This window comes from Pseudonaja textilis, chromosome 3 (genome assembly GCF_049901715.1).
Source record: "Pseudonaja textilis isolate UNSWEBS1 chromosome 3, rPseTex1.2, whole genome shotgun sequence".
Classification (NCBI taxonomy): Eukaryota; Metazoa; Chordata; class Lepidosauria; order Squamata; family Elapidae; genus Pseudonaja; species Pseudonaja textilis.
Genome location: NC_141992.1, coordinates 170084710 through 170102977, shown reverse-complemented (window position 1 = coordinate 170102977; position 18268 = coordinate 170084710). Strand labels below are relative to the sequence as shown.

The 18268-nt window shown below is 36.1% G+C and overlaps 1 protein-coding gene across 2 annotated transcripts in view; it reads left to right on the top strand.

The window, feature by feature from the left end:
• The window catches only part of TPD52 (tumor protein D52), a 61002-nt gene extending 44700 nt beyond the window's left edge, over positions 1-16302 (top strand). For both annotated transcript variants that reach the window (XM_087931446.1, XM_026706048.2), the window contains one exon: positions 16020-16302. In XM_087931446.1, coding sequence (XP_087787572.1) covers positions 16020-16170 — 151 coding nt within the window. In that variant the 3' untranslated portion in view covers positions 16171-16302. The remainder of the gene's footprint in view (positions 1-16019) is intronic.
• The last annotated feature ends 1966 nt before the right edge of the window (positions 16303-18268 follow it).

Below are 18268 nucleotides of genomic sequence, written 5' to 3'. Positions count from 1 at the left end.
TTAGATACATAGAGGTACAGAAGTAAGAGATTGGATGGCTCCAATGTATGAGTGGATAAAATCACTTTATGTGACTACTTTTTTCCTCTTTTGTTAGAGTGTGAGAAAATAATTCTGTAGCCCAAGGGGTATTTCTAGATTGCTGGTACCACTAATACGTGCCTCAAATCTTTTGTGAAGGAGTAAAGCCTCTCTGTTCTTTTTATTGAGAAGTGTGCTAGAATTTCATTTGCCACTTAAATGTAGATGTCTTTGTTTAGAAAAAGTGGTTGAAAGTGAAATGAATTATCTCTTAGGTGTTTGGTGTGTACACAGACGCAATTCGATATTGTGGGAAAGCTGAAAGCAGTTCTGAGATGCAAATAAAAGAGCTACTGAGATGCAATTAATCTTGCTCTCACTTAGATTTAGCTATTATTGTGTGGTTTGTTGTGTTTGCTGATAAGCCTAGCTATAGACCTTTCCCCTTCCTTGCAGTGATAGTCTCTGAACATGATAAGAAGATACCAAACAGTTGAAATGACATAATCTTTTAAATTCATTAAGTGATTTTTCATAGACTGACCTTTCTTTCAGTGATAGTTTACTATGTGCTCCAGAAAGACACTGAATATTGAAATTTAATCTGCTTTGTTTTCTGTGAATCTTTAAAAAAAAAATACTGTAGTGATAATCTGCTTTTTTAAAAAGAAAATCAGGAAAATATTCTGGAGGGTTGGAGAACCTTCCAGAAAAGAGGTGCAATAGCATTAGGACTGCAAAGAGAAAGAGAAATTGGCGAACTGTATTGTACAATCAAAGAGGCTTTATTGTATTCCAAATCCCAGTACCAAGTTGTCCATTAGCAAAATAATCAGTTCTTTTTTTTTTACAAACTTTGTTAATTTTACAATTAAAATAAACAAACAAAACATGTACAAACATAGAAAGGGAGAAAAGAAACAGTTGAAAAGTAAAAGAGGAAAGAGAGAAAAAGAAAAAAGAAGTAAGAGTAGAAGAAAAATCAAAAAGTGATTAAAAACAATTTCATCTTCGACAGTTTGTGGGTCATTATTTCTATCCTTATTTTATGGCATATTTACAAGTAATCCTTAGTGCAAATATATAATTACCACTACGATTATAGCTTATCCTCTTTTACAATATTATGTAGCCCACCTTTTATCTAACCATTCATACCAGCAGTTCCAGCTCCCATAATACATTGATGTTTCTTTCTCTTTTAATGCTAGGGTATCAATTTCTGCACAATTTAGTATTTTTTGAATAATCATTTCCTCTGGTGGAGTATGAGGCTGTTTCCAACATCGTGCAAATAATCAGTTCTTAATTGTATCAAATATTTAAACATAATAATATTGGTAGAATGTGTCAACATTGCACAATAAACCAAACCAGCAATATACGCTTCAAATAATTTGCCAAGCACAAAATTTCAGTTTGCTAGATGTGTAGGTTTTGATATTTTTTAAGGAGATTGCAAAACCATAATCAGATTACTTACTATAATTATGAATAGTTTATATAATTCTCATTAAAACTTTCACAATAGAGCTGGATGGATCTCTTGAGTTTAGATTTCAAAAATCTATATTTAACAGTATGATAGAGTAAAAATCCTAATTTAACCAGTTGGGACCTATAGGTGGTGCTGTAATAAATGGAATGCACAATAATACACAAAAAGTTTACGGATACAGTGTTACATGCCTAATTTAAAACAGGATATTAATTTATTTTACAAATATATGCCAAATTAATTGCATGACTATGATTGCCCAATAAAAATAATGTTATGCCCTGCTCTGTTTATTGTGATGGTCCCCTATTTTCTAGACTACTATATTACATGGTTGAGTGTCAGTCTAGCCTAGCATACGGTAGTATAATTTGTGGCTAAGCTCTAAGTCTAAAATATAACAAATCTTTCTTAACAGTCATACGTAACTGAAGGATTTTATAATGGGAGCTCATTAATCTTTTAAATCCATCTGGTGCAGTGAAAATACAGGCTTGAAATTAAGGGAAGACCTATATGATTTATGATAATAATAGAAAACTACTTTTAGATGCTGATAGTTCTATATAAAATTAGCTGAAGATATATAATATTTGGCATATATAATATTTTTCCAATAACAAGTCTATAAAAAGACAAATTTGCTATGTTTTTAAAAGAGAATACACAAAGTTTTGATTTACTTTCAGTTGCCCAAACATTATGGTATTTTACTAATATTAAACTGAATTTTAAAAAATCTTTAAAAAAAAGAAGATTAATGTAAGCTTAATTTTGTACAGGCAGTCCACAACTTATGACAGGTCACTTTAAAAGGTTGTCTGCCACAAAAAGGTTGTAAAATTGGTAAAATTGACCATGTGACTGGCCCACTTTACAAATGTCAGAGTTACAACCATAATGGGGACAATGGGGACTACACTAGGACTACCTGTATTGAAAACAGCATCAGGGTTTTCTTTCCGCTGTTTATAATACACCTCTGCCTTTAAATAGTGCATCCCTTTTGTTCACCCTTATTATGTTTAAGATAGGTTGTTCTAAATATTTTTTCTTCCATTCAATCATTTTGGTTACTTTAATAGAAACAGATATGTTTGGTGAAATGTTAATAGTGTGGGCTAAGTTGTTTTGAACTGAAGGGAAATTAATCATATATATTTAATACACTTGAAATGAAATATATAACACAAGTATTGCATATTTATTGAAACTGAAAAATGTGGCAAAGGACAATCTCATAGCAAAGCCTTAGGCCAGAAAAATCCTGAGCCTAAATAGCTGAAATCAATAAACTTCCTTTGAATGACTGCATATTCTTTTCTTTCTTTTGTCTTCATCTTTTTTTTTTACTCTAAAGAGCTTATTCTGAGAAAGCTTATTTGATGCCATTTATCAGTACAGAATTTATTGTTCTCTTTTTGCTAAAAGACTGATCTTTTTGCAAGCAAAGGCAATTTGTAATGAACTGATAATGATAATTTAACCAATTGCCCGTGATCTGCAATTTAAGGCTGGCTATTCCTTTGGCAGCCTTTATTATTTAGTTGAATAATTGCCAGGAGCCCAATAGGGAGATTTCTGAATGAGCCTAGCTAACCTTGGAAGTTCTAATATATATTTCAACTTAATTTCATTACAGCCAAATAAAAACAAAGATCAACAAGTTAAAGAGAAATGCAGTCTGTTAAAATGTGAGGTATAAATGATAAATGCATTTTCCCTGATATTTTTAGCTCTTTCTGACCAGACTCTGGATCCTCAAAATTGGGATAGAGCTTTCAAAATCTTTCTGGAGAACTGGACTGTAAAAACTTCCCTGGTCCTAATGCAATCAATCTTTCTTTCTTTCTTTCTTTCTTTCTTTCTTTCTTTCTTTCTTTCTTTCTTTCTTTCTTTCTTTCTTTCTTTCTTTCTTTCTTTCTTTCTTTCTTTCTTTCTTTCTTTCTTTCTTTCTTTCTTTCTTTCTCCTCTTCTACTAAATTCTACACAGCTTACAGTATTACGAAGTGTACAGCGCTATCAGAACATAAATATTTATACAGTAGTGGTGCTTCAAAACCCATTCTTTTCACTATTTTTTCAAAATAAAGTCTGACCTAAGTGACGGGTTATAATTCAAAAAGTCTACCTATCCATTGTTCTCCTGAGGTATAGCAGTCATGTACCCTCCTTCTAGGTGCATTGTGTAGTGTGTAGATTTTACTTAGCGTTACTGAAGACAACACCATTGCATTACATCTGAAAAACGTGTGTTTGGTTTGGTTTGTCTTTATAAAATAATCCTTTTGCTAAAGGCTAATAAACATCCAAATAGCCAAAAAAGTATAAATATTCATAAAACACATAATAAAACAATTTTGTACCTTCTCTTTATAGGTTACAGTATTTAGCATGCATTTATAAATTAGTGCTCAACTCCTATAAAATCTTGATAATCTGAATATATATTTTGGTTGGCTTTTCCCATTCTTTGAATTGCTGGATATGGACTCTGTTTTCAAAGTATATCTTATCATTAGAATTAGACTATACTTTTTTCCATCTTGGTCCTTCTCCTATTTAGAAATGAGTTTTCTTAACTTCTCTTGCAATTATTTTAACAAATAATAATAATAATCCAGATTAATTAAGTGTAAAAATAATTTCAGATTAACAGCAGTAGAAGTTAAACTTAATACAAACTATTAAATAGATAAATGAATAATATGAAAAAATATACTTGGAGCCATGGTGGCACAGTGGTTAGAAAGCAGTATTGCTGGCTAACTCTGCCCACAGCCAATAATTCAATCCTAATCAGCTCATGATTGAGTCAGCCTTCCATCCTTCTGAGGTAGGTAAAATGAGGGGCCTGACTGATGGGGTTAATATGCTGACTGTAAACCACTGAGAAGGGGCTATAGAGCACTATGAAGCAGTATATACTGTTGCTATTGCTATAATAAGAAATATGAATACATGTGGTTGAATGCTACGCATTGAAATTTTAAAATACATGTCAGTGAATAGGAAAGGAATGAAGGAATTCTTTCTCATTGGACTATTGTGCATCAGAGGACTTTAAAAGTTGGGCTGCTACAGTTCTAAGCACACAGATGTTCCTCTTGGCATTCATACAGTACTAGTCTGTATAGGGATTTTACAGACATAGAATGTGAGCTTCTTTGTGAAAGACAAAGTATTGCCTGTGGTGGGAACTGTTACACTGATGGGAATGTAGTATAATGTATTGTTTTAGTTTTATATCCCTTCTCCCTCCCCCACTCCATTCCTTGTAGACAGTAGATTTGCTTTGTGGGCCGTGAATTGTTTCACCCAAGCCTGGCTAATAACATAACCTTCAAGCACATAGGAGAGGTACTTCACATGGTAGATAGTCATGTGACTTGTTCAGGTCTGCGTGTGAATGTAGATTTTTAAGCTCAGGACTTAACAACTTGGAAAATGAAATTAATATGTTCTTGAAAAATACTGTAAAATATATTTAGGAATGAATGAGTGTGTGTGTGTGTGTGTGTGTGTATAGTTATTTATATTGTGGTAGGCTGTTTCTTGTGTGTGTGTGTGTGTGTATACACACACACACACACACACACACACGAGAAACAGCCTACCACAATATAAATTAAAAAGATTAAACCAACAACAATATGCATCAGAAAAAGCTAAAGACAGCCTTAAATAGCAAGAGCATTTAGATTTATATACCACTTCATAATGCTTTTCAACACTGTCTGAGCATTTTACAGAGTCAGAATATTGCCCCCAACAATCTGGGTCCTCAGAAGAATGGAAGTTTGAGTCAACTTTAAGCCAGTCAAGATCGAACTGCTGGCAGTCAGCAGGGTTAGCCTACATATACACCACCTCACAGCAATGACCATAATGTATGCTGTGGGTCAGGGTTGTCAAACTCACGTCGTCATGGCAGTGTCACATGACGTATCGTGACTTTTCCCCCCTTCCCTAAACCAAATGTGGGCATGGTCAGTGTATGACGCATCTGGCCCATGGGCTGTGAGTTTGACAGCCCTGCTCTAGGTGATCTTTTCTGAGAAAGACATTCTAAAGAACATTTCTCTTATAGCCATTTGCCAAATCTCGGAGGAGGGACAGCATCTTGGAACATAATCTTAGTCTCAAAATATAATTACAGTTTCTGTGCAGATAGATCTGGAGGGGAAAGTTAAGCTCAAAAATTTTGTTCCAAGCCAGGTCTTCATCCTCGGAAACAAGTGGTAGTCGCTTGGTGCGAGATCGGGGCTGTAGGGTGGATGAGGAAAAATCTCCCACTTGAAAGCATTCAGGACTTCTCGAGTGCGATTTGCTGTGTGTGATCGGGCATTGTCATGCAAAAACAAAATTTTTGAGCTTAACTTTACACTTGTTCTGAATTGCTTTTCTTAGTTTTTCAATTTTTCAATTAAAATTTCAATCGGTTTATGGTTTTTTGCCAACAAAAACCTTATTACTGATCGCACCTCACAACTCACGGGATTTTCAATTGCAGCACACATTTCAAACATTTGCTGTGAAATAACGGGCAACGATACGAACCTCCCACTAGTACGACTAGATGCAGACTGAGCGGCAGACGCACAGACCAAAGATGGCCGTGCTAGCTCCGCCTCTTCTTGCTACAGACAAAAATGTAATCTATTTTGTGGATAGCCCTCGTAATAATGGTTGTAGAAGAGGATGAAAAGTATTAAATAAGGAGCTTCCAGCAGAGTAGATTGATAATGCACACAATGATGTCATTAGGGATAAAGGTTACGGAAAAGAATGCTGGAGGGAGTGTTTTAAAGATTTTTGTGAGAATAACTGATTATCTGAATAGTGGAATTCAAATTAGTCCTATAAATAGTAGTCCCCAAAAATAGGGATGAAAGGGAAGCCATAAATATTATGAAATGTTGCAAATGGTTAAGGCTGCAGGCACAGATTATATAAAAGAAATGTTAAAATGTGATTTGCTTGTAAAGTGGTTGTGCAATTCATTGAATCTCTGCAGAGAGAGCGATCCATGTGTGCAAGTTGGAAAATCGTGGTTATATAAAGAGTAACGTAACGAGTGCAAAAAACTACAAGTAAATAAAGTTGATAAGCAAGCATGCCCCTGAGGTGTTTTTTTTTAATAGCAGAAAAGTGATTATAAGAGCACTAAAGGAGATAATGAATAAAATGTATGAATGTGAGAAAGAACACTCATAAATCTTGATTGTATCTTCACAAGGTATGATAAAGGGAATGCCCTGGATTATGGAATGCTTTGTGTCAATATGGAAGGTAAAGTTAGTTTTTAAATGCAGTAAGAATAATGTATAATGGAAGTAAAATGTATCCGAATATATAGAAAGCTTGGTAAATGGGTCTAGTAAGAAGCAAGATTGTGTGAACTCCCCTCACTTGTTCCATATGTTTATGGATAAATATACAAAATGTATTGTGATTTGTTGCAAGTGATGCATCTTCATTAAAATAGGTGAAAACAGATGAATATAAGAGTGTGCTTCCGCCCACTTTGTTACATGGAAGTGAGGTTGGATACATCAGGAGAAATAGAAATGGTTTGTTTAAGAAATGTTCATTTCTCTTCTTAGAAAAGATGGATACAAAATAGAACTTAGGAAGTTCTGCCTTCCTTCAATCATCTATTAATGGTTCATCACTTTCTCCTTGCTATAGAGCCTCGTTTAGTTCACCTTAATTCTATTTGTTGTGGTAACTTTTAGCGTATCTCACAAGCCTCTACTCTTTCTGGGCTTTGTGCTTTTCTGCTGTCTCATATCCTTCTTTGTTATGTACCTCTATTTTCATTTCCTGTACACATCCCTTTTTTCTTCAGCATATTAGAGACCTCTGAATGTGTTCACACTGGCTTCCAGATTTTTCCTATTTTTCTTTTTTGTGGGGTTTACAATGAATTAATATTGGCTGGCTACAAAACAAATGATTTCATGTGATATGTTTCTCAATGTACAATTTTTGAGTTGAATATCATACTTCTTTGTAGATTTATTGGGAATAGTATGGATGTGGTTTGCCATTGCTTTTTTCTATGGTGTATTTCAAATTTTTAGTTAAACCTCCATCCATTATATTCTGTGATGATCTTCCATCTATATACGTACAAGTCCAATCTTGCCTTTAAAAACAGACAAAATTAGCTCAACTCCCAAAAGCCATTTAGGAGTCATAATACACTTTAAAACCCCATTTATAAACCCCCACATATTGTGAAATGTTGAAAATACCACCCTGCTGAATTCATTGTGATCTCTGAAAAATGGTTAATCAATGAAGGCTTCATGTGGCTCTTTGGTTTCCTTGTTGATGTTTTCCTATTTCTTACTTGCGGGACAGCCAGCAATAATATCCCTTCTCTGAATGTCACCTTCTGTGTTTGAGTCTCAGCAAAGTGGAAGCAACGTGAGTCAAAAACAGATTCTTGATTCAAACCTAGAAGACAACCAAAATAAAAATGCTGAAATCCCTTTAAGTACTTCCAGTATCTGGAAAGTATTCGTGACTTCTCTTGCAAACTGAGCCTTTAAGAGCATGAATATGGCTCTAAACCTGAATGATTAAAGGAAACTGAGCTGTATCTCATAGAACTGCTTGTCATCATTATGTTCCCTTGTGTGAGACCTGATTCTGTTGAATTTCAACTGCAAAGGAAGCTTACGAACAAATCCATTCATTAACTGAAATTTCAGCTTTACAAGAAGCCCTAAAGTGCAGTGAAATTGACTTCTTTTGTCAGTTCTGTATATAACAGCATATTATCCTCCCCTGCCTACCCCACACCCACACAGTGAGAACCACTTCAGTAGGTGGGGTGGGGGTTGTTTTTTTGCCACTTCTTCAGAATGGAACATCTATTAACAGGCAAGTCACCAAATAGGCTAATTGAAATATTAGTTAATTAAAAAGAAAATTATCAAATTAGTCTTGGAAGGGCACGCTAACTAGTTACACTCAGGTTAATGCTTTATTACATATTAAATATCATAAATAAATTGATTATTTTCAGCAGCTTTTGAATTAAATAGATGCTATTAAATACTAATACCAATGCTTTTGGATGGTACGTGATTTCTGTCATGCCTGACCATTAAAATTGCTGAGTGGAACTGATGAAGCTCAAATCTAACTAAGTAAAAGCTTGCCGCTGTCTGTTCTTTCCACACAGAAACATTTTTTAAAAATTGAAAATAGAGCTGCACATTGTTGTTGTGGCATAGCATGCTTAGGCTACATGAATTCATCATCTTTTAACTTTCCCTCTGTGCAGAATACAATTGAATACAAGTAGTCCTCATCTTACACCAGTTCACTTTGTGACAGTTTGAAGTTAAGCCACTAAAAAAAGTGACTTATGACCATTTTTCAGACTTATGAATGTTTCAGCGTCCCCATGGTCACATGATTTATATTTGGATGCTTGATAACTGACTCACATTTATGATGATTGTAGTATCCCTGGGTCATATGATCCCCTTTTGCATAATCAATGGGGAAACCATTTATTTTGAAAAATCAAGCAACATCGATGGGGAAACCAAATTCAATGCGGAAACCAACCGGGTTACTAATTTAACAACTGCAGTGATTCACTTAACAAATGTAACAAAGTAAAACGGGGCAAAACTCACTTAACAAATTTCTCACTTAGCAGCATAAATTTTGGGCTCAATTCTGGTCGTAAGTCAAGGACTACCTTTACAGCAATATGAGCTGCTTATAATGACAGGTAAATGAAACTGATGTGTGTTTCCTAACTCTTTTCTTTTTATTGTAATAGATACTCCCCCAAATTGAGCCTAACATTTCTTTTGCTAAGCAAGGCAGTTCTTAAGTCTGTCATGCCTCTTTTTATGACCCTTTTCAATGGTTGTGAGGTGGATCGTTGCAGTTGTTAAGTGAGTAATGTGGTTGTTAAATGAATCTGGCTTCCCCCATTGATTTTGCTTGTCAGAAAATAGCTGGAAATGGTGATCAAATCTCCCCAGGATTCTGCAACCATGTAAATATATGCAGGTGGGCAAGCACCCAAATTTTGGTCATTTTGTGTGGATGCTGCAACGCTTGAGAACAGGTCATAAGTCATACTTTTCAAGGATATTGTCATGCCAAACAGTTTCTAAATCTGTACCAAAAATGTGCATGTCACTTAATAAATGAAAGAAGATTTGCTATACTACATAACAATAGCTGGAATCTTTTAACGGTACAATAACATATACGTTTGAAGTGAGAATAATTCAGTAAGATCCAAGTATTTGGAATGGTGGTAAATTTTACTAGGTTTCAGAGCTCCAGAAGTGTCTAGAGAAGGCTACAGTCTCCTTGTAATAAATTTTAAAAAGCTAAGTTATATACAGTTAATGTTTAAGTATACTTGTTGACGTGTTTTTCTGTGTACCTCTGCAGCTATGTCCAGATCTCATAAAATTTGCTGTTTCAAAAGAAATGCAACATTCCACAAGTGTTCCTGGTGGCAGATGCCATTCTCTGGAACAGAATGGGGATGCTTATCGATATAATTTGGATAATAAAACATCCCAGAAGAAACGATATGGGAACACTTCTATATTCCTGCCAAAAGAATTGCACTAGACCTTCTGATCTTGGCTTGAAGGAAACTTTACTAATTAAACTAGGACTGATCTGGATTACTCTGTGATGCATTAACAAGAATTTCCAGTGTCAGAGTTAAAGCAGCTAATCCTAAGGACCATGGGAAACTGCTCCTGATAGAATCTGGAATCTCAATATATATATTTCTAGTTTTATATAGTCCCTTTGGCTATATAATATTACAGTGTAAAAGGTCAGCAGAATATAAAGCTCTAGAGTAACTTGATCTAATTTATGAAATGTTGGAAGATTGTTTAATACATTAGGATTCTCATATGTTGCAATGCACGGCTTTCAACACATGAATTCTGCGAACCCTGAATAGATTGGACTAAATAATAAATAATGAGCAAGTAATAAATAAAACTGCTGTGAATGGCAGGTGGTTTTAACAGATGGCTTAACCTGTAAGTTTAGACATCTGTCAAAACTACTGGGCTTTGCTTCCCCCCCCATCCCACCCTTTGTCACAGGTTTAGCTGTCTTAGAAGTCCCTGAGATTGTGCACCCCATGTTGTCTGGAAGTCAACTGCTAACTTAACAAAACGTGGGGGAAAGCAGAATTCATTCTGATAGCTCTCTGGATTTACTTGTGCAGCTCTTCAGTGTTTCTTGTTTCTTGCCTCCCTAAAGATGTGCTCAAAGATTGAAATACGGTTAGTTACGTCTTTTGTTAAATAATAACTCTTTCCAATACTTTACTACTAGTGCCAAATGTAAAAGGGCCTCTGGTAGCTGTGGTCCTGGAAAAAGCATCTTCTTTTCCACTCAACTCTACCAGTATTACCCGTCTTCATATACAGTAGTATGCTGCCGTAATACTGCCATTGGGCAGTAACTATTGTAGCAAATTTGCTTTTAAAAAATGTGGAAGGTCCTTTCTGTTTTTTAGTTGGCTAGATCAGGGGTGTCAAACTCACTGCCTGCAAGCCGGATGCATCACATGCTGGCCCCATCCCCATCTAGTTTAGCGAAGAGGAAAAAAGTCCCGATACTTCACGTAATGACACCCTGACAACGCAAGTTTGACATCCCTGGCCCTAGATGATGATTGGTGGCTCTGCTCCGTTAGGAAGAAAATGCATCTCTAGAGGAAGCAGGTGATGGGCTTAAAGACCCTGCTGCAAGGCCTAAGCTTATTTAATCAGCTTTCAGTTCACACATCTTCCTTTGCTGTTGGCTGTTTCACTAATAGTTCTCCTGAGGAGTCACTTCAGTTGCTGGCTGAAACAGCACAAACTAAGAGCACTGCACATATAAACCCCAGAGCCTTAAAACATTCTGTTTCTATCTGGCCACATGTTTGGCACTGCACTGAACCACTGATCCTGTTCCTACCCCCTACAGGTTTTATGCAGAGAATTTCCAGTTGGTGGTGGCATTGAACAAGGATACCCTAGCAGTTATGAAGGCAACCCTACTTCACTTGGCAAAAGTCTAGCTTAAGGAAGGTGGTGATACAGGAATGAAAGTCTCAGGCATAGGACAGCTGGTAGGGCTGCTGCAATTCTATTCTCCAGTTCTCCCTCTCTTCAGGTTCACTCTGCAGTGCTCCTACAGCATCACCATTACTGTTGCCTTATGACAAGAGACTAGGCCACCTGTCCTCTCAATGTGTTGCAAATTGGCATTGTACTGCCCCCCCTCAACTAAAGCTCACTTGCAGAGGCACTGCTCTGCTCCCTTCCTAAAACCTGGAAGAAATGCTGCTGATAAAAACGTGCTCTGAATTTTACTGCTTTTTCTCCCCTTGAACCAGCTTCCTTGGTCTGGCAAAGGCAAGCCAGTTGGTCAGCACCCTAGCTTTCTATGTGAGACCTTCCTCCCTGCCCCATTTGCAACCCCATCAAAGTGACCCTCTGCAGCCCCTGAGAGGGAAGAGAGTTGCGACCTCTGTTTCAGAGCCTCTATATTAGAAGACAAAATTATAGAAGCTAGGACAAGCATGATAGAATACTTTCATATATTAAAGAAAAATATTGACCCAAATAAATACCTTTGGGGAATGGCATGTTTAGAAAATGTCATCTAAGGATTTAAGTAAAAACTTATTTCATGAATTGAGAATGGATATACGTGTGAAAAGAGTCTATTTTACCAATTTGAATTGGGACTCTGTAATGAAGGTTGGAGTTTGTGATTGACAATAACAGCAAATCTAATTTGTTTATTCACTAATAATTAATTTTCCGAACATTAATGGCACGCTACATTAATAATTTTAAATCACTTGTTAGGAGAGAAGGAATGTTCCTGAATGCATATTTCAGAGACCCCTGATTATTTGGAAGGATTGTGTTGTTCGGTGTGATGCCCTACGAGGACATCTTCATTTCAGTGTGCTTTGTATTTATTGTGTCAAAGACATGAATTCTTCTTTCTTGGGATGAGAGCAGTTACTGGAGTGAATTTGCACATGGTTAGGAATGTCTTGGGGCAGGGGGAAATGTCAAGAAACCTGTCCAAAGGAAAAGCTTTTAAATTACCTCTTCATGCAGAAATGCAAAATCAAATTTAATTGCTCTCTTCCTGTCCTGTTCAGACAAGCAGACTCCTTTTGGTACATAGTAAAAAAGAGTCATAATGGTAAGAGCTGGGATTTTTTTAGCTCTAGTAATCAGGGGGAAAATATACTAATAAGTATGAATGGTGTCCAAATGGTGACAGTGACCAACCCAAGAATTTTAATGCCAGAATAATTTCTATTGTGGATTGCCTTAGCTTTGGTTAAAATTAGAATTTGTCTTCTAATTTGATTGTTTTTGTCATCATCTCTTTCTCTTTCCATTAATTAGACAGATAAAAATTGCTGACAAAATTCCCTTCCATGTGTATTTTGCCCTAGGAAGGGACTTGGCCATCACGTCCGAGAATTTCTCCACTCTCATTCAAGCAAAAAGAGCCATTGCAGCTGCACTCATTTCAGTATTGTTGTTATAAGAAGCAATTCTCTGTGAGATATACAGAGTGTTTTCTTTTAACTCTAATAATAGGAAGCAAATAAATCTTAAAATGGAGCATTAGACTACTTCAGTGTGCTCATACTTTTTTACAGATACCCCCACCTACATTGCCTTTGGGGATGATTCTCTGAGAGAAATCAATCGCACAGAAAGTATAATCTGTGCAAATATTTGCCTAAAATTTCTCTTAGAAAGGAAGAATAGTATTTTTGAAAATAACTACGGCTTCTGCTTAGATACATTATTATAACAGGCAATTTAAGAAGGTACATATCTATGCATTGATAAAAAAAAATATACTGTACATAACGTACATTTTTTTCAGCATCTTATTCCTTATGCATCAAAATCTCATTTGCTAGGAAAGTGCTGGAAGTAATTGTTCACGTTGCTGTTCCCCAAGTGAAAGCTGGATCACTGCCAGAGCTTAGCCTGCCAAGGGGAGCATAAGAATTACCATCATCCCTGCTTTGGAAGCATCTGTAGTTCTGTTGCCCATTTGCCAGCCCTCTGGCATTATCTAATCCCACAGACTGATTGTTATCTGCTGCCTTTATTCTTTCTCCCACTGGCTTCACTCCCATCTTCCCTAGCTAAAGGAAGGGGGCGGGGAGGGGAACAGCAGGGTAAACAAGGTAAGACCAGCATCGCCTCCTTACCCTCCAGGGTTGTTTGTAAATGCATAAGAGAGCAACCAATTTGGGCAAAGTGGGCAAGGATGGGGTGCAACAGTGTCTCTTAGCAAGCCCTAACAAACTTTCCTTGAAGGGGTGGGGGCGTTGAACTTTTCATTGTGAAAGGGGGTAGAACTTCCTTGCCTGGATGTCTGAAAGAAAGATCCACTTTCAGTGCAGTTTTCACCATCCATGCTTTAACTGTGCCATTCGTGGCCAGTGTGGGGCCAAGTGAATACATTGTTACGGTATTTCTCCATAGAACTCTCTGCTAGGACTCTTCCTTGCTGGTCCCATGGGAGTGCCCACATGGATGGGTGTGGAGCATCACTTGGCCTGTTTCCTTCCTTCTAAGTTACCTCCCCTGATCATCCTGAAGGAGATGCTCCCAGTTCCAGCCCCAGAAGGCTACTTTCATAGCGGTCCTTATGCAGTAGATGAAATTAAGCCAGGGTCCCTATGTGGCTTAACAGTTTTGCAAGAATTTTACACCAGCTTATGGCTGCCATGTTGCTGAAGGGATCAGTACCGAGGTCAAGTGAAAGGTTCTTTGTTTCTACTTCTGGGGAGAGATGCAACTGTATTGTCTCTGCCCACTGATCAGATCTGCTTTTTCCTCTCTTCTAACACAGCCAAAGGGAGGAGGATGCAGCATACCAAAGGGAGTCCTTCAGTGATTAGAGGCTTTTTTTTTTTATAGAATAGAATAAATTCTTTATTGACCAAGTGTGATTGGACACACAAGGAATTTGTCTTGGTGCAAATGCTCTCAGTGAACATAAAACAAAAGATACATTTGTCACGAATCATAAGGTACAACACTTAATAATAGTCAAAGGGGTACAATAAGCAATCAAATCATACTAGGAAACAATGTAGATTGTAAGGATACAAGCGACAAAATTACAGTCACCAGTGGGAGGAGATGGGTGATAAGGAGTGATGAGAAGGTTAATAGTAATAGTAGTGCAGACTTTGTAAATAGTTGGACAGTGTTGAGGGAATTATTTGATGGTGTTTGGGGAAAAACTGTTCTTAGTCTAGTTGTTCTGGTGTGCAGTGCTCTATAGTGTCGTTTTGAGGGAAGGAGTTGAAACAGTTTATGTCTGGGATGTGAGGGTCTAAATATTTTCACAGCCCTCTTTTTGACTTGTGCAATATACAGGCCCTTGATGAAAGGGAGGTTGGTGGTAATTGTTTTTTCTGCAGTCCTAATTATCCTTTGAAGTCTGTGTCTGTCCTGTTGGGTTGCAGAACCAAACCAGACAGTTATAGAGGTGCAGATGACAGACTCATTAATTCCTCTGTAAGCTTCTTTCAAAGAGAGAGTACAGAGTCAGTTTGGTACTTGTTTTTCTTTGGTACATTGTTTTAAGAAGTACCGTGGTTCATAATCTGGGGCGAATTAGTAAGTTTACTTCCAGGTGGACTGATACCCATGCTTGAGCATTAAGATATCTAGGCCTCTTGGGGAGGGAAAAAGATTATCTTAGTTAGAAAGTGAGTATGGACGACAGTTTTCTGTCCTTTATATTTATCCAAACTGCCATTGATTGCAGAAAAGAGTTAGAAACAAAGCAGGATATTTGGAATTCTGCTTTTAAGAAGTTGAACTAGAGAAGTATAGCAGGACATTTATGCAAATGAGTATGATGCTAATTACCATATTCATCTCAATAATTGCAGTCTGCACAAGTGTGTGGGCTGTTATTTGGTATGAGGTGGGAAAGCTATAGAATTCCTCATTTTTTTAGAGCAGTTAGCTGAAAAACATATAAGTTTGAAATTGTCAATCATACCTTAAGTAGATGATTTTAAATCCAGAAAATTCCAATTCACATCTTTGCCTAAACTTGATTCATTGCTTTTAGCTTAGCTTGAACCTACCTATTATGGCCTACTTTATCTGCAAATCAGGCTGTTGTGCTTGGTTCAGCAAACCATGGTTTTTATTCTTTTGACAGTATAACTCATTGCTTCTGACAGCTCTTGAAATAAGGCTAGTTTTGCCAAACCACTTTAGACTAAATAAAATTATCTTTACATTGTGAGAGGAAAAATGGCTTATTGTTTAAAGTATTGTATCTTGTTGAAGATTACAAAAGATGTATATGATGAATGGAATTTAGCAACATAGACTCACAACAGTCAAGTTTAAAATGTCACCTCAGAATATATAAGTTTATATGTCATTACACTTTTTTCTTTTTTCACCAGGAAATATGAAACTGGATCTAAAGTCCGCCTGAAACTTATTGACCTTGAACTTTCCTCTAGATTCTTGGGAGCAACAAAAGATACAACCTTATTGGAAGCTGATGCTGTGCTTTTGGGACTAATGGAAGCAAAAGAAAGTAAAAATAAATAGTAAATGTTTGTTCTTTTAAAAAAATATATTGTCGCTAAATACCTATTTGTACAGAATATTCCATTTGAATTAAAATATTGAAATAATTCACCATTATTTTGTGTTTAAAATAAATTTAAATGTAAAAATAAATTTTTGTAGATTATTTATTACTGGCAATAAAATTTATTCTCTTTATTTCAATTTTACATTCATACTAAAAATGAGAAATGTGGTAGATTTTTTCCAGATTTCATTATCTTACAATTACATCAAATTACATCGGGTAAAATATACCAGATGAGTATAGACATGATTTATTTAAATCATGATTTTCTAATTCAAATGAGAATAAATCTTAGAGATGAGCAAAATCATGCTGACTATTTTTGGCTTAATCCTACTTAATTGTACTCCATACTTCATAATCATTCATTTTTTAGTTGCTCTTGTTTTTCTCTTATCTGTTGATTAGTTAGCAGATCGGAATATGGAAATCACAAATAAGCCTCAGATACAAACAGTGAGCCTCAATAAACCATGTTGAGTTATAGTTTCAACTCTAAAATATTGCATGTAGACCATATCCTCCCCGCTTCAATCCCATTTGTTAGAGGTTCTTAAACTTGCTTCATTGGACTTTTATTATGATAAAATAAATTTGTCCAACCCGTTCCTCTACATTTATGACTAGTTATTTCATTGTAGTTAGGATTAGGCAGAAATGGATCACTTTTAAAAATTAAATACATTTAAATATCAAACAAAACATTAGTAGAATGTTAGCAGCTTTATATTTTTTAAAAATAGTAAAAATTGAAACTTGTTTTTAATGGAGGGATGAGCTTGCTTATTTTTGTATAATTCCTTTAATCTTTTTCAAGGATGCTAGCATAATCCATTTATTTTGCTTGTTTAGCCTCTTTTATTCACTTCCAAGACAACGTTTTATTTTGGTCAACATCATTCTGCATTTTCCATGCCTCTTTAACTATTCTTTGCTCTGTTTAAAACATTTTTCACAACTACATTTCTCCCTCCCTTCCTCCCTCCCTCTCTCTCTCTCTCAATCATGGGTGTCAAACACACGAGTCATGTTGTCATGTGATGTATCGCAACATTTTCCCCCTTTGCTAAACCAGGGATGGGCATGGCCAGTGAGTGATGTATCCAGCCCATGGCCCATGAGTTTGACACCACTACGATAGATGGATGGATGGATGGATGGATGGATGGATGGATGGATGGATGGATGGATAGATTGATAGATCGATAGATAGACAGACAGATTGATTACTCCTATGGCACTCTAATACAGATCTTGTTATTCTTGTCCAAGCAGCTTTCACATCCTTATACCCTCATTCTGTTGGGAGATTATCTTCAGAATATGTTTTCATAAGACTTGTTTATCATCTTCCTTTATTTCTCTCTAGTTTCTTTACCTTTCATCCCTTTGTTTTCTTTCCTTTTCTTCCAAATCCAGTCTTGACACCACCAAAATAGATTGCTGTCTTCTATCAATATCTTTTCTAAAATGCAGTGCCTAGAACTGGACTTAATATTTCTGAGGTATTCTCTGATCTATACAAAATAGAATTACCTTGAACTTCTTATTGTACTTTTGTTGATGCAGTTTAGGCCTGCATTTGCTGTTTTAGTTTAGTTTATAATCCAAGACACCTAGATCCATTTCATATGTTCTGCTGGCCTGTATTCTTCTCAGTCACATACTAATGTATTTGAGTCTCCTACACAAAAATCCAAATTGTATTTCGTCCTCTTAGTATTCATATTTTTAGTTTTCGTAACTTGTCAATATCCTTCTGAATCTTAGTATTGTCCCCCATTTGCTTTCCCTATTATTTTTGTGTCAATCACACATTTAATAACTGCCACCACTTTGTAATAGAAGGCCCACAACTTCTCCAATACATGTTTAAAATAGGCAGGGCTATGATCCAATTATTATACTCAAATCTTTACTTTTTATCCTCCCTTGAGAATATCTCTGTTTTGAAGAAAATAGGGCCTAGATTAGAGTTGTGCACATGCTACTCAAAAAAAACACTTATGGGTATAGTTGTTCATCCAGCTCTATATTCCTCTTCAGATGACA